The sequence below is a fragment of the Crassostrea angulata genome, chromosome 5 (genome assembly GCF_025612915.1).
Source record: "Crassostrea angulata isolate pt1a10 chromosome 5, ASM2561291v2, whole genome shotgun sequence".
Classification (NCBI taxonomy): domain Eukaryota; kingdom Metazoa; phylum Mollusca; class Bivalvia; order Ostreida; family Ostreidae; genus Magallana; species Magallana angulata.
In genome coordinates, this window is record NC_069115.1 from 36,583,098 (window position 1) to 36,605,610 (window position 22,513).

Sequence of the window (22,513 nt, forward strand, 5' to 3'; positions counted from 1 at the left end):
GCTTTAATGCAAAGGCTTAAACGCGTAAATTTTGCCGCGCCTTGAAAATTTAAAAGTCCCGCATACAAAACGAATTTCACGCAACTGTATGTATAAGTATATATAGCTTCTTTTTGTGTTATTAAATTGACAAGTTTCCTCATTGGAGTAAAACAATTCCCCCCTCATCTTCTGCGGCTACTAAAGAGACGCTGCACGGATAGCACGCTCTGGTGAGAATTGACAAACATATATAGTGACATGATTAAAATGACAATTTTTAGATACAAGGAAATTCCCTTACATTAAAATTCCACATCTATTTATAAAATTGATCTCGATCTGGGTATGTATAAATAGGTTTTGAAAAACAATTATGCAAGTACTTTGTAGTTGATAGCATAAGAATACAGACAACAAAATACCGATGGAAGTCGCATTTCATATTTGCATTGTTTTCCTTGTCATATTTGGAGGCAATACGGGTTTGTCTAATATTTTTTCTTTTGAAATATTATTTGCCCAATTCGATAAAAAAATATTTGAAACTTTATTTTAAAAAAAAAGGTCTTAGTTTTAGCAATTTAATGATTTTCCAATTCTTTGTAAAACAGTCAGATTGAAGTTTTTAACAGCACGAGGCCATAAAATAAAAACGTCTTTTCATTGTTTTTTTAAAAAAAATTTTTTTTATCATTAATCAAATTACTGAAAAATCTTTCTTTTTTAAAAATACTGATTCAAATCAACCCATTACCGAAATACAATTCGATCAATGCTTACATTTAATATGTCAAAAGTTATATCAATTCATTTTAATTTTGATTCAAGTTCTGCTCGATTTAAAGTCCAGGTATTTAAAATATATAAACCAACGTTTGAACTCGACAGTTTTAAATAAATAGATATGCCAAAGCTCCAAGATCTTTTGACCTCTCGAAAACTGACATTCAAGTTTACCAATGTCCTTTACTAATGCGTTGTGAATTTTTGATTATTTAAAATTTTCAAATGATCGTGGTCATTTTAATTTCTCGGGGGTTGTTTTATGGGTTTTCCCCAAGTCAAATCACATACTTGAAACGAATAGTTTTATTTCTCCTTTCAAAGTAAATGCTGACCGATGCCTCACATCTTCTGGAATATATTACAATGGTGATACAAAGATTTGTTGCAATGGAACCTTGTATGATCGGAATAAGGACAGTAAAGAAGAAGTTGGGTGTTGCGGAGGTAAGAGAGAGAGAGAGAGAGAGAGAGAGAGAGAGAGAGAGAGAGAGGTATTTAATATACCTGAATATAATAATCGTTATCTAAATTCTAATCACACGATATATAATTTTGCAAAATATTTTGTAGATGTTATATACAACGTCTTAGATAAGATCTGTTGCGGGCCTAATTCTTTACGTGAGAGACATGTTCAAAGTGGGGAAGACCAAAAAAAAGAACAAATATGTTGTGGGACAAACATTTTTCAAGTGGCCTTTGGTAAGTTTATCAAAAGAGAGAGAGAGAGAGAGAGAGAGAGAGAGAGAGAGCAATATTATGTGTCTTTATTTTTACAATGCATTTTATTTGGAATTTCCGATCTCAAAAATAACGTTCTATAAATCGGCATTTATGGAATCAAAATACAATATGCATGAAAGTTTTTTTCAGGTTGTTAAGGTTACCGTTAACATACTTTAAACGCAGATCCTTTTAGAAAGGATCAAAAGCTAAATTTATTTGAAACACAAAAGAGAGTTCTCTTTTTGTCCCAACGAATGCGATGAGTTTCTTTTTTTCTTTCTTTTTTGTTGTTGTTTAAACGTGTAAGAGTATGTACTTGTTTTGAAAGATATAAACAAATATAACGCAAACTAAAGATAAATCAAAATTATTGCAACATTTAAAAAAAATGTCTGTTCCCCTTCGATAGTCCTTACTCCGGTATTTTTTTTTTATCAGAGCGTATTTCCTGTTTATCATACTTTCATTAAATAACTCCAGCCATTGCCCTTCCTTCACAAACAACAATTTGTTTATGTGTTTAATTTTTTTTTTTTGATTTTCAAAACAAGTATCACATACACTATGTGATATATCTTTTTTAGAAACATTTACTCCCTTTCCGCAATTATGATTTTTATCTCTTAAAAAAATAATGCGCAATTAACGGAAGAGCCATTTGAACATCCGAGTTATGCTAACAATTATAGTGCACAACGCTATAAATTCTACGTACAAAATTTTATTTTTATTCTGTTATTCGATGAATGAAACCTTTGGTAAAATAATGAATTAATAAACTGTTGAAAATAAATTTACTTCAATGAAATGTTTATATCAGAGTAAGTATAAAACCAGGCCGTGATCCGGTTTGAAGTTGCAAGGAGAGTCAGTCATGTTCTTCGAGAAATACAGAAAGAAGATTGTATTCATACGCACCAGATTTGGTGATTGTAAATATATTTGAATATAAAATATTTATTCAATATATGCGTCACTACCACATTACAGTCTAACCTTGAAAAACAAATTATGTTTAGGCATGTCATGCTGTGGGAACAACTACACAAAGAGTGATGGTTGCTGCAACCAAACAACACCATTCAATAGGACCCATTCACGATGCGTTAGGGACAAGGTTGTTCCGTTAGGACACGACTACTGTAATGGAACTCTGTTTAACAGACAGAAACAAAGATGCTGTGAAGACTCCACTCTGTGGAATATTTCATCGTACAACCGAGGCTTTCGATGCTGTGGATCGGAAGTGTATGATAAAAGGACTAAACAGTGCTGTAGAGGATCTGGTGAAAGAAGAATTCAGCCCCAGAATGGTCAATGCTGTGGAACAGGCAAGACATTTCTAACAGCTTATTATTTAAATATGAAATGTAATCAATTTATAACATGAATATACATGTATATGGATAATCTTAATGATAAATAGAATAATGTTCATAAAGTTCCAAAACTAAAGCTGGTTTGGTTACATATAGGATTGTACGATCCCTCACAAGAACTATGCTGCAAGAATCAAGTGTTCCCCTCTTTTAGACGGCGTCAGTGTTGTGGTAAAGGTACATATGATCCAGCCCAACAAGAATGCTGTGGTGGGAGGGCAATGACAAAGGGACTGCAAATCTGTTGTAAAGGTATGCACAAGGCTCACCTAACCCATTTTCTCGTAATGTTGAATAAAAGTAAAATTTAACTTTTATAAATTCTGTGGTGTTTTCTTGAAATCTGAATTCTGTTTTACATTAATTTTTAATGTTTCATTGCAGGTACCATATACACTATCGACTATAAGTTACATTTACGTTGTTGTGGTAACAATGTGTACTATTCCACAACGCACCTCTGTTGCAAAAATGGCATCAAGATAGAAAAAACTTCCCCTAATCACACCAATTGTTGCAAAAGAAATGCTACCTTTTATTCTTGTGAGAAGCAGGAATGGGAAAAGGCCGATTCTGTTTGCGGGCAGGTAAGCTTCGACAAACAATCCGACCTCTGCTGCAACAATGAAATTCATAGAGGAGCAATCAAGACAGGAAAACGATGCTGTAATCCAGGGACGCTTGCCTACGATCCTAGAAACCAGACATGCTGTTATGGTGAAGTAACGAGAAAAACAGAAAGGTATGAATTAGTATGTACTGGTATCTCTGGTTCTTCAAAAAACATAACTACCGAAGATTTGCTTTTAGATGATATCGGTCTATATCTTGTTGTCTGAATCTGTTTATCCTGTATTTTAAAGAGCATTAAACCGAATGGGTTGTACAAATACTTGTGTTAAAACATTAAAAGAAATTAAAGAATCAACAGATCCCATTTCTATTTCTTGCTTATTTAAAGAATTCTTTTGATCATATGTTTTATTCTTTTAAATTAGTTGTTTTCATTATACAATACAATTGATGGTCAACTTATTATTGTGATGATTGAGTTTAAAACGATGATTATATTTGGTTATATGTTGAGTATTATGTTCTTTCATATACACTGATATTTCAATGTATACCATAACATTCTCTTCATCTTATAGTTGCAGCAGTCCAACGTCCCTTCCAGCACCTATAAGAATGGATAGACAGACCTCTGGTATATGTTCGTTATGTTCACAGTCAGCGCCACAGAGAAAAAGATTCATAAACAACACAGCTGACGTGTGTAGAACAAATGGTAAAATATAAATTATCAGTCGTTATTTCTTCTTTTTTTCCCTTAATTTTTTACAGGTTAAGCCAATTTACAAACGTACATTTATTAACAAGTTGTTTAACTATTATAGCTAAATCCGATAAAAATAAAAGAACTTAATATTTTCACTGTCGGTTATTACTGGTATAACGCTTAAAAATGTGATATAATATTATACGTTTATCGTACGCTTATGTTGTATCCTATATTATGAGATTATAATTTTTTTTTTAATTTAATGCTTTTAGGTTATAGATTAAAAATTGAAAACCTGACAAAAGTATCCAACTTAAGTTCGCAACTTCAAATATCATTGTTGGATGTAACAGTGAAAGCAAACATCTATAACTCCACCTATAGACCAAATAAAACAGAACAACACACTTTGCTGATACCCAGTAACTGTACTAATATGGACAAATTCCGAAAAAAAACATTCTTGCTCTTAACAGATATCGTTTTCCATTCTTCACAAAACATTGTTCATCTTGGAGACAGTGACCTTATTTTTCCAGCAGGAAGAAAGACAGAGCAAATAGTAAAAAGGCGATTCAAAAGCTGTAGTAGTTACATTGTTCGAAACATCCATAAGATTCTAAGTGGACAGTTATGAGTACGATGTACAGTTAGCACAAAGCAATGACCCCCGTCATGCTAACATCCGATATTTTTACAAGTTGTACGAACTTGTTTATCAGTCCGTAGACAAAAAATAACATTCAGTTTTAAAGCACAGGACGAAAACACCTTAGGTTTGATTAAATGCAAGAAAAAGCAAAGTAAAAATTAAAATTATACTTTCGAAAATAAAACCATTTATCCGTGAATGTATTGAACCAAAACTTAGACATTTGATTCACAGGTAGATTGGATCTGCAATGGAAAATAAACATTTGACAGACTGTTCCTGTTCAAAGATATCATGGTATGATATAATGAGTCCCCAGAGTTCATTTCATCAAAATGGCCATGCTAATAACTGTTTGCCTGATATCGTGTGATACACTGTTTATACTTACACAAATTTTAACCGTGTGTTGCCTCTTATAAACCATAGATAATATATTCATAAAATGAGGGGCGTTAAAGATTCAGCACTTTGGACGCAAGACCAGACGAAGGAGTGTCGCTGAAACACGAATCAAATCAAATCGTGTGATTTAACGCTTATAGTATTGTTTTCTTTTCCTGATTGTTTGGAGTGCTTAACAACAGTTTCAGTGTCCACTGCATTCCAAATCATTTCCCAAACTGTGTTGTTGAAACACGAAGTCATATGGTTTGGTGTATTAGGAATTGATTTAAATATATATGATCAGGGTTTTGAATGATAATTAACTGCATGCAGGTAATGAATATGTACTTATATGTATTATATTGTAAGAATGCTTTGTGAGCTTAATTTAATTGCAAAGAACAGTTTGGCGAGAGGAAGGAGTGAATTGAGAAATAGAATTGTCTTGTAGAGGTTTTTTTTTTGTAAACTGGATATAGAGAACCCAGTGATCTTTTTCTAGTGAAATGACAATGAAAAAGCCATTTGTTGCATTATTAATGTATTTTTAAAATCATGTTCACAATTGTTTGTTATGCCTTATCGTGTTCTTTTTTTTTTTTTTTTTAAATGGCAAGTGTTTTTATAAGAATGACTCATATTTATATTCAAACCTATTAGAAAGACTTATAAATGATTTATATTTGCTTGAGTATAATCAAAGGAAATATGAAACATTTTGTAACGTAATTTTGTCGATATAAACAACAAATTTAATTTTAACTTCACATGTGTTGTTTTCCTTCGTCATATAGTTTATCAGTACTGTTACTACAGAGATGACAGTAAATAGAAATATCTATTGAGACTTTACCGGGGTGTGCATGTTCTAGAAGCTCTGGGGAAAATATAGACTGAAAAGAGAATCACATATTGTGTTCTTATGCAAAAATGGCAATAGTATGTATGCAATAGCCAATTGTTACATTGTTTATGTATTCATTTCATGTTCATTTAATATCTTTTATTTCTCATATTGTGCTCTTATGCATGACAAGAGTATTTGGAAGAGTGTATGTTTGTACTGTTGAATTCTTTAATATGCCGTCTTATATAATAACATACATGTATATAAAAATATGTATGAATGTGTTGATTGAGTTTTATTTAAGGAACTATAAAATAACCCCATTTTGTAACATACTGTCTTTCGAAATAAACAACAAAGTTAACTTTAATTCGTATGTGTTGGTCTCTTCTTTCATTCTTTTCTTAGTAGTTTATACACGTACTGTTAGTACAGAGATTACAATTAATAGAAGTTTCTAATATAAGACTTCCTCTTGAGGGAATTGATGGACTGATACGGGTGTATGCATGTTCTAGTAGCTGTAGGAAGAAACATGTACTGGAATAAAAATCTTATTTAAGACGGATTTTAATAAGAAAATTGCACTTAACTAAGAATTTCGTCGTTCTCATTCTATTATTTAGCAAAATTAAAAAAAACACAATCAATATACTACTAGCTTTCCTCTAGAGAGAACTAAAACCAGCTCCTTTATTTTATATGAGTTGTAACTAATTGCAGACCTGAGCTACAGTTTGAAGCTGCATGAGCCCTGACAAATATAACCTCGGGAACCAGCAACCAGATCAAGTTTGTGGTGAAGGCTGGGTCGTCCCAAACTTCGTGAAACTCTTGTCCTCCTTCCAGCACAATGTGTGGAAACATGCCCCGTGAGGGCGCTTGGGAATTTCATGGACAAAAGTACATTCGCTCTTATTAATTGATTGAAAACCAGAAATTGTTCATTCTTAAGCTGAAGTCAAAGTTCATGGTCAAGGACTATAGGCATATGGGTGTGTGTGTGTGTGTGTGTGTGGGCGGGGGGGGGGGGGGGTATGGAAGTGCTATAGTTTTGTATGATACTGAAAGCTTGCTGCATCATCATGTATGCACTTTAAAAAATATCTTGTTTAATATTAACAGATCTTGTTATTAACATTATACATGTCCTCTATTTACACTAAGATCCACTGAAGTTTGCTTTAACATATCACGTTAAAAGTGTCAATGGACCGGTCTAATCCCCCCTTCCGAAAAAATAAATCAACTCTCTCTCTCTCTCTCTCTCTCTCTCTCTCTCTCTCATGATTATTTTTTTAAAAATGCTGACAGAAATTTATCAGCAATTTACATGAACTTCATAAAGACTATTTAATGCTATGTATCATTACACTGGACAAAACAATCAAAATATAGGTAATCATTTCATCATTTCGATCGGTGTGTAGATAATTGCACGTGCTGATCATGTTGTATTATTATGCTCTTTAGCTCAGACAGGTTACATGGCACAGAACATTTCAGATTTCACGCACTCCTCCACTTTTTTTTTTTTTTTTTTGTAAAAAATACAGAACACGGTAATTGGTTTAAAAACATGTAATAAAATAAGCAGTTTATTAGTATACAAGTATTTTGTGTCGATGTTGAGTCAAAATTATTCACGTTTGTAATAATATTGCCCTCTATGAAATGCAAAGAAAAAAAGCACCGTCTAAAACATGAATGCTAAAAATCCGAATTTATTAAAAGCTATTTATTTACTTTAGCGAGCGTACAGGGGATGTCAGGGGCATACACAGGGAAATACAGTGGCTTACAGGGGATGACAAGGGCGATCAGGGGTTGACAGGGGCTTACAGTGGCACACAGGGAATGTATAGGAGATGACAGTGAAAACACAGGGGTAAACAGGAGATTTTCATACGGACAGGGTTTCATTAAAGGTGCGGCGCAATTCTACTTTCAATTCAAATAGTTGTCAAGTGATTAAACAAATAGCCCTAATTTAAATCAATAGACATTTTATCGCAGATAAAGCAGTTTTAATCATTTACCAAGAAAATGCAGTACATTTCAGGTTTTGACAATCTGTTATTAAACATTCAGAGAAAATAAAATGAAATGTGAGAGATGACGTTTAAGCTCCTAAAGTCTTGAGTACAAAGTATGAAGTGAATATCATATGTAGACGTTTGTTTATAATTAGCATTACTGACGTAAAAACATGACTTCCTTGTTGACATGTTGTAATAATAGAACAAACATCGAGTGTCCTCTTGAGATCAAGACCAGGTGATGTGGAGAAGGGGTGAACTACATGTGAACGAGAGATGGCAACATGAAGGAGTAAAGCGGTTTCCCCCAATTTTCCGCCTACAGCACTGTTTGAACGGAAAGTACCTGTAATGAAATATAGACAGAGATACCTGTCGCAATACCTAGGTACTGCTTTTATAATATTGTCTTAATAATTTCTGATTTTTCATAAATTCAGGAAAACTGTATCGAAAATTGAAAATATAGAACTGTGTGTATAAAGACAGTTGATATTCTAATGACTGCCAGCAAAAGAGAATGAAAATACAAAACAAAAACAGAGCAAACACGGATCTCTTAAAGTAAGAGATAGTGTCGGGTGTCATGGAAGAGTAAGCATCCTCTGATCGGTCACATCCGGCGTTTGCTCTTTGTTGTAATAAAAAAAACGAAAAAATCCGTAGACAATTAGATGATTAATTATAGTCTAACCATAAGTATGAAAAAGTCAGTAAGCATGCGACCAAGTGCAGATTGTACTTTCTGACAACGTCGTTGTATTTACGAAAAGAAGACTTCAATGAAGACTGTTGTTAGTCCTGTTTTATCAACTTGTTTATCCGTAGCTTGCCTCGCCTTAGAAACTGTTCGTTGGAACAAAATGCCCTCGCGTGTCGAATTAACGAGAGACAAAAACACCATATGCAAGTGCTGAATGTATATTGCTACATACGTAAGTTGACTACAGAAAAATTAAATTCAACACGTTTATCATAAAGTTTTGTTGTTAGGTGACTATCAATGTCCATTTTCATTTAAATAACCAGACATGAAACAGATGACATAGACTCTTTAGTATCTTTTATTTCACTGGGACATATCGAGTCGACGTAAGTATGGAAGTATCAATTGTTAATTGTACAAGTTTTTGAATAAATTCACGCAATTTAAAATCGCTATTCTTCCCATGTTTAAAAAGAAAAAAAAAATGCACTACATGATGATTCACTGACAGCAAAATCAAAAAGACCTACGTGTTTCCACTATGCCACGCAAAAGTCCTTATCTTTAAATGCGTTGTTACTGATTGAAGACCTCAGCTGTAGGACTGCATATGCATGGGCCTTGACAAACCAGCAACCAGACCAAGTTTGTGATAAAGGCTGGGGACTTTCCAAACTTCATAAATCTCGTATCCTCGCCCCGCACCTTGTATGTTAAGAAACTGTGTGGGCGCTGAAAAATTTCTGAGATAAAACTTCATTATGTCAAAACAATTGAAAACCAAAAATTTTCATTGTAAAGCTAAAATGAAAGTTGAACAACAAGAACAGTGTGATAATCAAAGACTAAGTGTGTGTTGGGGAGGGGGGGGGGGAGGGGGTGTTGTTATTTTCGAAAACATCAAAAGTTAAGACGATCCATGTAGATGTTTGATTCGTTTTGCAATGCTCATGCGTTTGCTTAAAAAAATATTTTATCTTATATTATGTCGATCTATTATTATTGATAATATTTTGAAATAAAATGAACCTAAACAGATATTTGTTTTGTTTAAGATTGGGAACGAGAGTTCTGATTTTTAGAAATAATTGTAAAAAGCCATGCTGTTTAATTTCAGTATGCTTTCTGTCATTTTTCTTTATCTTTTGATCTCTTGGGTACATTATTTTTTCCTCCTGTTTATGCACATTATGAAGTTGTTTGTAATGATTTCAAGAAAAACCATCGATTATTACTAATGATATCTATATTTAGCATGGCTAAGTTTTTAAAATAAACTTGGAAATTGAATGTCTTTAATTAGAAATATTCAACTGTGTGATGTTCTCGGGTCAAACAAAGTATGCTACATGTCCATTATTCATCATGAAACAATTCTATTGAAACTCGGCTTGACTAGCCTTTATCCATCTGTTCTATAAATAATAAAGGGAAACTGATTTGAATGATAAAGCATACGTAAACAAACAGTTCTGAAGACCAATGCTTAGTTTACCCCCCCCCCCCCCCTTTCCCCCTTACCTCTGTGTCTTACTTGTAACTTGATTTAAGGCATTCAAGTTTTTGTTTATCATTTGAATAGCTTATTTTAAATTCATTTAGATAAATTTTGTTTAATTATTGAAACGTTAAGAATAGTATTTGAAATGTCTAATCCACGGTCCGGCGTCATAACAGTTCTCTTCCAAATGGATACATATTGACCTCAGTTTATCACGCTGATTATATAGGCCCTTTAAACATCTCAGTTTTTAGTCAGATAAATGGAAAATACATTATCAGCTGTAATCGTCACCACACCCCTTTAACACCTGTAGTTAGTGATCGGGGAGGAACGATTACTTTTATTTATTCATAGGAACATTTACATAAATAGAACAGGAAATGTTCTTGTTAAATAATAGAAAATACTACTAACATCTTAAAAATACTTGATGACTTCATATATAGCATTAAATGTTTAGTAGCTTTAATTCAATTGATAAACAACGGAAGTCATGTTATTTTCATTTAAATATTTCAATACTTTTCATTCTAATGCAATAAGATTGGTATGCGTATAGTTATTGTATTGAAAACTTAAAATACTTAAACATTATGTGAAGCGAAAAAATAGTCAAAATTAATAAAAAAAAAAAATCTTTTTTACTTTGCTCAATGGATATTAATGTCATTAAGAGTTTTTATTTGTCCACGTGTATCTACAGATATAGATTTAGTCGAAAATGAATAATAAAATATGACTTTCAATGAAGGAATTGTGACTTGAAAGGCATTTAGAGAAACAATGGACGGATTTAAGGATAGTTAGTAGTCTACGTTATAAGGAACATGCGTCACTTTTTATTTATAATTACCACGAAAACAATAAAATAAAGTCATATCGAACATTATTATTATTATTATTATTATTTTTACATTTTACTGCATACATAGGTACTTTACATGTAAAAGCAAGACATGGATATTATACGTCGTTTATGTATTTTTAATTTAAAAAAAACCAATTCCAAAAGTAAATCCTCTCAAATGTTAGATGGACACGTATCCCCCACGAATACTACAATCCCCAAACTGAAGTTTGCAGCAAAAGAACCTTAGATGATCGTAATCAGATGGATCGGCATTAAAAAGTAACCTTGTTGTTGCTGATTATAGAGAAAAATCAGACATACAGAGGAAGATAAAGTTATATACAGATTAGATGAAAAGAAAAACATGAGAATAGTTCGATCGTTAGTTATATGTTGTTAATCTTTGCAGATGATAAAGAATGAATTGTAAGAAATAACATCATACAATTTAATTCTAGAAAAAGTCTGCGCCGGGCCCATTCTTAACAAAATTAGGAGATATATATATATCTAAACCAAACAAATATTTTCCCCTATATTCAACGCCCTATGATTAAAAAATGAGGTCATTAATATTCTAAGTAGTTCTAAGGTTACAACTGGCCCACAATAATAAAAATATCTCAGTTTAATCTATTTATTTGATGCCTTTGACCCAGTATTGTATATAATTAAAACGCAAATACTGTATAAGCTTAGAGTTAGAAACCCATTTATTAGAAATACTTATATAGTAAAGAGTTTATATTTTGCTACACTAGATGCGATTTTATTGTGAAAAGTTGATTGTTTATGAAAACTTTAGCTTTCTTTTGTAAGACATTCCAATAGATCACGCAAATCAAAAATTAATCATCTTGTCGTAAAATTCCCTAGCACAGAAAGTTTCTAGATGTCTTTGCTGCATGGATAATCCTTACCCGGGATTTTTGTTTACCAAACGTGTATCCTGTTTACCAAAAAAAAATGTTTTCAAATTATTTCATCGTGCAGGATTTTGGCACATTTCTTAACGCATTCTGATGTTATTATACCAAAAAAAGCCAAAACAAAAACCAAAAAACACCCCCTCCCCCCAAACCCCCCCCCCACCACAAAACCAAAAAAAAAAAACCAAAAACAAGAGCCATAAAATAAACCCAACTTATACGATGTTTAGCATGTTGTTTTGTATTTGAGAGAAATTAAAGGTATTATAATTCAACACGTTTAAGGAGCAAAACTATTCATCCTAACAACCTATAGCTAGAAATACTTAGATAATGATATCTCGCCTCAAGTGAATAAATTAACATGTATAAGTTTATTTTTTATGATTTTCTTGGGATGGGAAAAAATAATGTCGTCTCAATTTTTTTTTAAAACTTTACTTCCGTGAAATGTGGAGGCACGCCGATGATCAACAACCCTCCACTACCCTCTCCCTCCTAAATCAAAAATTTATTAACTTGATTTAACTGTACTGTTGATTTACTTATTCTAAATAATACAAATGTATGTTATATGAAATATCATCAAGTCTACTTCATTGAATATCTTCATAGAATGAATTGATTGGTGCATGTTCCTGGCTTTAAATACATTGTAATTTTCATGCTATTTTCCCCAAAGCTGACGCAGATTAAAAGAATCGAAGCATAATTAAGAGACTAATGTATATTTTTCAATGAAACGTTACATATCATTACAAAGTGATGTAGATTTATATAATACCATTGAGTAATGTTTTTTTAAAGAGAAAAATCCTCAATGTTGGAAAAACAGTCTCCTTAAAACTAAAATAATTTGATATAAACTTTTATAGGTCGATGGTGACCGTCATGCTCTACTAAAGTCTTTTTACAGTGAAAATGACAACCCGTCATTTAAATATAGTTGTCTACATTCCTGCCTATATTTCGGATGTCTCTATGTGTTTGTATCTCTTTCGCATTTAGGGAATGTTCACGCGGTTTTGTATCACTTACTTTCCTAAACTCTTAAGAATATTGACTTTTCATGTCTGAAAAAGATGGCGTGTTACGCTGCACTGTTAAGGCTTACTATGAAAATATCAGCGGATTTAAACGTTCATAGAACGATGCATCTATTAATACAAAATATTTATGTAACGTTATTTTATCATGATGTAAGTGTAATATAAAATGAAACGGTATAGTAAATGCTTCTTCGTATGAAACTAAGTATGGTCCCCTGAATTGATAGTCATGTGACATGTGTTGATAATTCTCCCGAATGGAGGTCATAAACAAATTTCAATATTACAAGGGCATACCCTTATTTTAATTAAAAATTTAAATCATAATTAAATACTACTTTTTTGGTAGATTCTTAAAAGTGCTGAATAAATATCAAAGAAATGAGCTCCGGTTGTAATTTATATGACCTTTGCTTTATATTTTACGTATTTATTAATTCATTCTATAGATTTCATCGAAGTGGCAGCACGTTTTGATAAACTAAACATTCCCTTAATTTATATCCAAAAGATCGCAATGATCTGTTTAACGTCTGCCCTTGTAAAAAGCGGATTTAGATAGGCTCCCCAGTGTCAAACACCTAGAACTTGTACATTGAACACTCTAGAAAAGAAATAATACACGCTCTAAAAAATATTCAAATGCTGAATCAAAACAAGCATAATAGATAGGTTTTAATGGTATAATAATTGTTTTAAGATTATGCTCTGTTAGTTTATAAAATGCATTTTTCCATGTTAAAAAAATTGATAGATCCGCCTCTCTACACAAAATATGCGTCAAAATTTACAGTATGACGTCACATCGACAAGTGCACCGCGATTGGATATATGCCAAAAACAGTTCTGTATGAAAAAAATATCAGACAGTTTCGATGTCCGTTAGGAGTCATATTTTTTCGTATAGAAGTGTTATATATGACATACATCGTAGTTAAAACACTGTCATTGAATTTCATTGTAAAGTTGAGACTTGAGACTGTTGGATTTTGAAGGATATCAATATTGTAACTTCTGATAACGGTGTGATATTAATGTTCCTTTTAGTAAGAAAACACGTAGTGAATTATGATATTCAACAATTCAAAGTATATCGTTTACAACAGAATAAGCGATCAAATGAAGAAACATTTTTTTCGTAGTTTAATAATGAATGCATATTTGTCTATATTGATATCCATTTAACATAAGCTTATACTATAAATATATAACTACCATTAAATGGTAAACAATAGAACATGCTCTATGTATAAAGGTTCATGTGTATTGAATATGGTCCATAGGCGCTCCCCAGCTAATGTTGTAAATATATATTGTTCGTCATTTACAAAATTAGCTGGAGAGCGCCTGTAATATGGTCCTATTATTAAAAAAAATCTATTTATATTAGAAGAAAAACCCTGCGATATATAGCATGCCAGAAAATTGAAAATGGCCTTGCAGTTACAGCAGAGACGTGAATAAACAGATTATAATGACGTATATATTAGTACACGCTTAAATACGGGCACCTCTTGAAAAAAATGGCGATTTTAGTTTATTCTTTTCATATCTATATAAATAATATACCTCAGGCAGACACATGCGATTACTTACCACAAAATAATTAATTGTTCGATTTCTTGCACAGATTTGATAATAATTAACTTGTTTATTTGCTACACGATTATCATGGATGAATAATTTTTATCCAGACTTTAAAATGGAAATCCCCGGCCTTCCCTTGTCACAAGAATTCCTTATTGCTTAAAATTTACATGCACGCGTGTATCGTGAGTCGAAACATAATATTTCGTATATATGAGTTTACAGGCACGTAGCATCGTTTTTGAAAGTGGGGGGGCCAGACCCATCCAAAAAATCTTGACAAGCAAAAAAAAAAAAAGGGAAATTAAAAGTTTCCAAAATCTTCAAAATCCTAATCCGTGGGGGGGGGGGGGGGGGGGACTCAACTATGCTTCCAAAAAAATTTTTCCCTTCCCAAAAATTTTTCTCCTCCAAATCATGAAATTCCTAATCCGGGGGGGGGGGGGGGGGGGGGGGGGGGCGGTAACTCCAATTTGACTACTCATTTCCTTATTTTCATATCAATTTTTTACTACCTTCCAAAAAAGTGGGGGGGCCAACTCCATTATAATTCATTTCTTTATATGTAAATTTTAAAAAATTTGTTGCTGCAAGAAAAAGTGGGGGGGGGGGGGGGGGCAGGCCCCCCCTGGCCCCCCCTGATGCTACGTGCCTGTAAACATTTGTTTATCTGCGTCGTTTCTATGGATTCAAGACCGGAAAATACCACTTGTATGGCAAGAAAACCCCGTTTCTATTTTTAGAGTTTAACGTTTTTAAAAACAGCAGACATTATTATGTTTTTTCATTCAAATTAATTAACGAGATTGAGATGGACGTAGTTAACCAAATATGTATTTGGTTTGTTGTTTGTTTACTTCGATGCAATACTTCAGGTATGTGTTATGTCAACATTTCAATACAATACTGAAATTAATTTTCACGTGCACGAAAAAGAAATTATACAGATTAAAGAAACTTCGAACCTTTTTAATTTTTGAAATATATACTGATGAGACCGCTTTGCAATTCGTTAGGCGTATAAATTGCCCAACAATTGTTTTATCAAATAATACAATTTAGCATTAAATTCACAAATCATATGTACATGTGTTATTCTTTTTTACAGTAAATGCGGAAAGTTGTCTTACGTTTTCCAGAGGTGTTCCACACCTTGAATCTTACAATCGTGAGACCAAAGTTTGCTGCAACAACACCTTGTTTGATCGTATCAACGACAGCGACGAGGAACTAGACTGTTGTGGAGGTTAGAGAGAGAGAGAGAGAGAGAGAGAGAGAGAGAGAGAGAGAGAGAGAGAGAGAGAGAGAGAGAGAGAGGCATTTAAATATACCTTAGAAGTTAATCGACATTGGAAATCTAGGTACACAATGTATTTTTGCAACATATTTTGTAGGTGTAATATACAGAACTTTGGATAAGATTTGTTGCCAGTCGAATTCTTTACATGAAAGATATGTTCAAAGCGGAAAAAACCAAGGAAAAGAACAAATATGTTGTGGGACGAACATTTTTCAGGTGGATCAAAATGTTGGTAAGTTTGTGTTTGCTATCAATTATTATCTAAGAGAGAGAGCGAGAGAGAGAGAGAGAGAGAGAGAGAGAGAGAGAGAGAGAGAGAGAGAGAGAAAGAGAGAGAGAAAGAGGGAGAGAGATATAAAGAGAAAGAGATAAAGGGAGAGAGAGAGAGGTAAGGAAGGAGAGAGAGAGAGTTTGAGAGAGAAAGAGAGAGAGAGAGATGGAAAGTGTGTGTGTGTTTGTCTGTGTTTGTGTGTGTGTGTGGGGAGTGTTATGTGTCTTTATTTTGATAGTGCATTTTTGTTTGGAAATGTCGACCTCAAAAAGTAAAATGTACATGTAAAGTAAGTTGTTTAAGTAGTTAAGGTAACTTTGGTGATCTACATAAGTCAGAGATTTTTTGCAGTTTATACAATTAAGTCCAAACGCGTTTAAATGTATTGTATATTTCTAATTAATTTATTTACTGCCCGCTCCGGTCAGTAAACGGCCCTATTCAAATATGTTACAAACCTGTTTAGTATGTAAACAAGAAATCGACGCGAAAGCGATGTCGATATTCTAGTAACAGGCTAACGCATTCGTAGACAATAGAAAGAAAAACAGACCCTATTGTCTTGAGTCGAGGGTAATACTGGCGTTATGTTTTATTTATTTTCTGATCTGGTATAAATAAAAATGGTGGTCTTTAGATAATAGTTAATAGTCTTTCGAAGCTAAGGTCTTGAAGGAATATATTTTTTTCAACGTCAAAAAAGTATTTCAACATTTAATTTTGTAAACAATCTTGCAGTCATTCCTCTCCTCCACGCTGTCCTTCTCGATTACATTTCATTACATTCATGCGGAAGTTTGCACTTACGTGAATCGCGTTTATAAATATGCATAAGAACATTCTAATTTCTTCATATATATATATATATATATATATATATATATATATATATATATATATATATATATATATATATATATATATATATATATATTCGCATTGGTCACAGTGTTTTCTTTTATGTGGACAAAGATTTGGTCGGGTTTCTTACATATCAGAAACAGCGTTAAAAACGGCATATATGCCTTTAAATACATTGTTTTAGTAAGACTTTTTTAAAAAGATATAAACATTATCACGCAAAGTAGAGATAAATAAGAACCGTCCCACAATCTCTGCCCCGTCGATAGTCCTTACTCGAGTCATTTATTTTCTTTTTATCAGAGCGTATTTCCTGTTTATCATTCTAGAGGGACGTGGACACGATTTCAGCAAAAAATTTAGATTTTGAATTTTCAATGTCAAGAATAGTCAAAATGGATGTTTATAAAGCTTTGTTAACATTTGATAGTCAAATATCGAGTTACAAGCGAGTAACAAAGGTTAGAGTTCTTTGTTTTGTAAATAAAACTCGAGACCTGATATTGTTAACTTATATGTTGTATCGGTAGAAGTGTCAATCTAATGTTGTATTTTGTTGTTGATGAAAGTATTTGTAAATGCAATGAATCAGCTCATCTTGTTTGCCACAATATATTTTGTCAACGAAATGGTATTTCTATAGTTTACAAAGTTACTTGTAGTAATCAAATATAAGACTTTGTTTACATATAACAACGCCTTTTTTGCTCCCTATCTCGCCTGAAACTTAATTTCTTACCTTCAACTTTTGGTGAATCATTCAAAATACACAAATAAACCATTTTATTTACAAAATTAAAAATATTTTTTAAATCTGAAATCGTGTATAGTTCCCTTTAATTTTGTAGAGCAAATTAAAATATTTTTGGACAGTGATATCATATATTAGTATATGAAATCAGCTCCTTTTATCACAAGCAATTGTGTTTGTTTTCTTCCTTTAAATTTTATAATAACTATCCCACTACATCAATGGCGTATATTATAAGGAAAAACAGAATAGAATAATAATAAAACTTCTTTTTTTTCTTGCCATGCTTTCTGGGTTCAAATACTAGTAAGGTCCATTGCCGGATACGAGTAAATGCTTACTGCAAGTGTAAGCATTTTTTTAAAAATTTGAATGAACTCAATCGGCCATTGCAATTAACCTTGGTTAGTCGTTTAAGGTCTCATCCATATTTACAGGACAACCCTCCACACACACCCGGTTGATAGTTCCACTTATGCAGCCCCTTCAAATGATGGAAGCCCAGATAACTTTTTAATTCGACTGAAAAGTAAAATATCTATTTATCTATGCATCAATTCCACATAGCAGTCTTACCTTGAAAAAATTACTCTTTAGGCATGTCATGCTGTGGGAACAGCTACACAAAGAATGATGGTTGCTGCAACCAAACAACACCATTCAATAGGACCCATTCACGTTGCGTTAGGGACAAGGTTGTTCCATTAGGACATGACTACTGTAATGGAACTCTGTTTAACAGACAGACACAAAAATGTTGTGAAGACTCATCTCTGTGGACTATTTCATCGTACGACGGGTACTTCCATTGCTGTGGATCGGAAGTGTATGATAAAAGGACTAAACAGTGCTGTAGGGGATCTGGTGAAAAGAAAATTCAGCCCAAAAATGGTCAATGTTGTGGAACAGGCAAGTACAACATATTTACAGTTCGATCTTAAAATTGTTATCATTTTACAAAATGAATAGCTGGATAATTTTAATGATATTAAGTATGATTTTACATAAATTTCCAAAGCTAAAGTTTGTTTAATTACAAATAGGATTGTACGATTCCTCAAAAGAACTGTGCTGTAAGACACAAGTGTTCCCCTCCGATGGCCGACTTCATTGCTGTGGTAAAGGTACATACGACCCGTCTCACCAAGAGTGTTGTCATGGTACCAATTTCTCCACAGCAATGCAACAGGGGCAGCAAATCTGTTGTGATGGTATATATTATTTTTAAACTAGGAGCTCAGTTTCTTGTAATGTTCAATGGAAGTAGCAATTTTCAATAGAAGTCAAATTAGTTTAAACAAAAAGGGCAAAATCATAAACAAATTCTTCGAATCAATTTTATTTTGTCAAAAATTCATGTTGTGTTTTATTTTTAAAAAAATGCACATTCTGTCTACATAATTGTTTCATTTTAGGTACTGTATACACTACAAATTATAATTCAAAATTACATTGTTGTGGAAACAATGTGTACTATTCAACGACGCACCTTTGCTGCGAAAATAGATCCACGATTGAAAAGACTTTACCCGATCACACTAGTTGTTGCAAAAAAAATGCGACATCCTTTTATTCTTGTAAGAATCAGGAAAAGAAAAAATCCGATTTTTGTGGGAGGCAAAGCTACGACAAGAAATCAGACCTCTGCTGCAACAATGAAATTCATACAGGGGCACATAAAATGGGAAAACGATGCTGTAATCCAGGGACGCTTGCCTACGATCCTAGAAACCAGATTTGTTGTCATGGTGAAGTAAAAAGAATAGCAGAAAGGTAGACATTTTACACCTTTTTTTATTAATTGCCCATTGTAACGTCACTATTCCTATCTAGAAATTTAACCGCTTTAGTTTTGCCTGAAAATGTTATTGGACTAAGGAATACCTATATAATGAAAGATCTTTTTCAGAAACAAGTATTTGAATTAACTTTAATCTTATAAGTACGTCACTTCTGCTTGGTACAACAGGTCAAAGTGTCAGAGTAAGGTACAGGACTGCGTTTTACAAAGACTCAAGACCAAATTTATGAATGCTAATAAATCATCAACTAACCATTGTTTGATTCTAATGGCTCTAACGTACAACTGTAAAAATCAGAACAGTTGTAAAAAAGTGTTTTATGTTCACTGAAGACCATTCAATGAGAATGAAAATATTAACGACTTTGTCCAGGTTCTTTTGCCAAACGCAGCAAGTCATAGTTACTTTTTGAAAAGGATTTTTAAAAGTACATATTATGATCAAATATTGTAAGTTTTAACTTAGAAACGTTGTTAAATACTTGAAATCATGTTTTTTTTTCTGCATTGTTTTCTCAATGTGTTTCATAATGTCATAATCAAATATGATCTATATGTCCAGTTGAATCCATTGTTTCCACGTACAAAAGATAAACACTAAATTCTTCTTATAGTTGCAACAGTCCATCGCCCTCTGGTTTATGTTCGATATGGTCACAGCCCAAGACACAGAGAATAGGGTTCATAAACAGCACAGCCGACGTGTGTAGAAAAAATGGTAAAATATTGCTGATCAATCGTTATTTTCCATTTACAAAGTCATACAGATTAAGCCAATTTACAAACAATTTTTTGTTTGTCTATTGGCGACATCCTACAAAAATATAACAAAATTTAGCCTTTTCACAGTCAGTTACGTATTACTTGTATTACGTTTTTAACTTGAAAAAATTAGTTTATACTAGGCTTATATTTTATCATATATTATCAGGTAAATATTATCTATTTTGACTCATTCATTTTCAGGTTACATATTAAAAATCGTAAACCCGATAAAAGTGTACAACTTAAGTCCGCAAATTCATATTTCATATTTGGATGTAACAGTGAAAGCAAACATCTATAACTCCACTAATGTTCCAAGTAAAACAGAACAACACATTTTGCTGATACCCAGTAACTGTACTAATATGGACAAATTAAAAAAGAAGTCATTCTTGCTCTTAACGGATATCGTTTTCCATTCTTCACAAAATATTGTTTATCTTGGAGATAGCGACCTCATTTTCCCACCAAGAAGAAAGATAGTGCAAATAGTAAAAAGACGAATCAAAAGCTGTAGTAGTTACATTGTTCGAAACATTCATAAGATTTTACGTGGATGATTATGATTACGATGTACAGTTTGCACAAACAATGAGCCCATCGCGCCAACATCGATATCCGTACCAAAGAAAGGTATTTTTAAAACAAACTGTATGAACTTGTATGTTAACTGCTGTAAAGTAAAGAAACTGGAGTTTTTAAGTACTGGCCGAAATACAAGAAAAAGCAGAGTAATATTTCAAGAGAAATACTGACTACGATAAAACCATTCTGTTTATCCGTGAATGTTTTCAACCAAATTGAGACAGTTGAATCCCGGGAAGACTGGATCTGCAATGAAATATAAACGTGTGCCAGACAGATCAAACACGTAATGATAAGATAATGAGTCCCAAAAATTCATTTGATCAAAGTATTCTTGCTACGTGTTCATTGCTTAATAAGACATTCATAAATTGAGCTTTATTTAATTGCAAAGAATAACATGGCAAAAGGTAAAGAGTGAATTAAAAAAAATTACCTTGAAGATGTGTTGTTGTAAATTGCAAGTGGAGAAGCAAGTGATCATTATCTAGCACACAGACACTGCACAGCCATTTGTTAGTTTGTTAATTTAATTTTATATCATGTTCTGAATAATCAATTATCTGTTATGTCTCATATATATTGTGTTCTTAGGCAATATACGGTAATAGTATTTGAAAGAGCGTATATGTGCATTCTTTCTTGATTGCATGAAAATGTCTCAAAATGTGTTCACATATATAACAAAATATTGTATGAATGTGTTGATTGAGTTTTATTTAAGGCTATACAATACCCCCATTTTGTAACGTAATGTCGTCCGAAATAAACAACAAAGTTAACTTTAACTTCATATGTGTTATTGTCCTTCGTCGTATAGTTAAAATGTACTGTTAGTACCTAAATTACAATAAATAAAAGTTTCTAATATAAGACTTCCTTTTGAGTGAAGTGATGGACCGAAATGGGGGCATGCATGTTCTAGAAGCTGTAGGAAGAAAGATATATTTAAAAGAAAATCTCAAAATTTAAGACGGATTTTCATGAGAAAGTTGTACCTTAACTTAGAATTTCGTCATTATTTATCCTATGGAATATTTAGCGCAGTTTTAAAATATGAATATAGATTCCTCTAGAAAGAACAGAAACCAAGCCCTTTTCTTTATACGCGTTGTTACTGATTGGAGACCTGAGCTACCGTGTAAGACTGCATGTGCCCTGACAAATATCGCCCCAGAAACCAGCAACCAGACCAAGTTTGTGATGAAGGCTTGGGACGTCCATTACTTTATAAAACTCGTATCTACATCCAACACCTTGTATGTTAGGAGACTGTCTGGACGCTGAAAAATTTCATAAATTAAACTTCATTGAACCAAAATAATCGAAAACCAGAAATTGTTCATTTTAAAGCTAAAATGAAAGTTGAACCACAAGAGCATTGTGTGACGATCAAAGACTAAGTGTGTGTGTGTGTGTGTGTGTGTGTGTGTTTGTAAACACCTTCAACCCACTACAGTACCTTGTTTACACA

At 32.8% G+C, this 22,513-nt stretch overlaps 2 protein-coding genes across 2 annotated transcripts; both read left to right on the plus strand.

Annotated features, from left to right (window-relative positions):
* Positions 1–356: 356 nt before the first annotated feature.
* On the plus strand, positions 357–6,411 carry LOC128184300 (galaxin-like). Its single transcript, XM_052853737.1, has 8 exons — positions 357–464; positions 1,090–1,212; positions 1,339–1,470; positions 2,514–2,825; positions 2,970–3,125; positions 3,258–3,615; positions 4,025–4,161; positions 4,428–6,411. The coding sequence occupies exons 1-8, from the start codon at positions 407–409 to the stop codon at positions 4,790–4,792; spliced, it is 1,641 nt and encodes a 546-aa protein (XP_052709697.1). The 5' UTR covers positions 357–406; the 3' UTR covers positions 4,793–6,411.
* A 1,919-nt stretch (positions 6,412–8,330) lies between these two features.
* On the plus strand, positions 8,331–21,662 carry LOC128184301 (uncharacterized). The gene is made up of 8 exons (XM_052853738.1): positions 8,331–8,468; positions 15,814–15,951; positions 16,100–16,237; positions 18,486–18,797; positions 18,932–19,099; positions 19,304–19,661; positions 20,304–20,407; positions 20,656–21,662. The coding sequence occupies exons 1-8, from the start codon at positions 8,432–8,434 to the stop codon at positions 21,012–21,014; spliced, it is 1,614 nt and encodes a 537-aa protein (XP_052709698.1). The 5' UTR covers positions 8,331–8,431; the 3' UTR covers positions 21,015–21,662.
* The last annotated feature ends 851 nt before the right edge of the window (positions 21,663–22,513 follow it).

Excerpts from the sequence above, each read along its gene's own strand:
- LOC128184301 (XM_052853738.1), top strand. The coding sequence starts at position 8,432 with ATGAAATATAGACAGAGATACCTGTCGCAATACCTAG. Across the intron at positions 15,952-16,099 it reads GGAACTAGACTGTTGTGGAG|GTGTAATATACAGAACTTTG; the intron begins GTTAGAGAGAGA and ends CATATTTTGTAG. Across the intron at positions 20,408-20,655 it reads CGACGTGTGTAGAAAAAATG|GTTACATATTAAAAATCGTA; the intron begins GTAAAATATTGC and ends ATTCATTTTCAG.
- LOC128184300 (XM_052853737.1), top strand. The coding sequence starts at position 407 with ATGGAAGTCGCATTTCATATTTGCATTGTTTTCCTTGTCATATTTGGA. Across the intron at positions 3,126-3,257 it reads ACTGCAAATCTGTTGTAAAG|GTACCATATACACTATCGAC; the intron begins GTATGCACAAGG and ends GTTTCATTGCAG. Across the intron at positions 4,162-4,427 it reads TGACGTGTGTAGAACAAATG|GTTATAGATTAAAAATTGAA; the intron begins GTAAAATATAAA and ends TAATGCTTTTAG.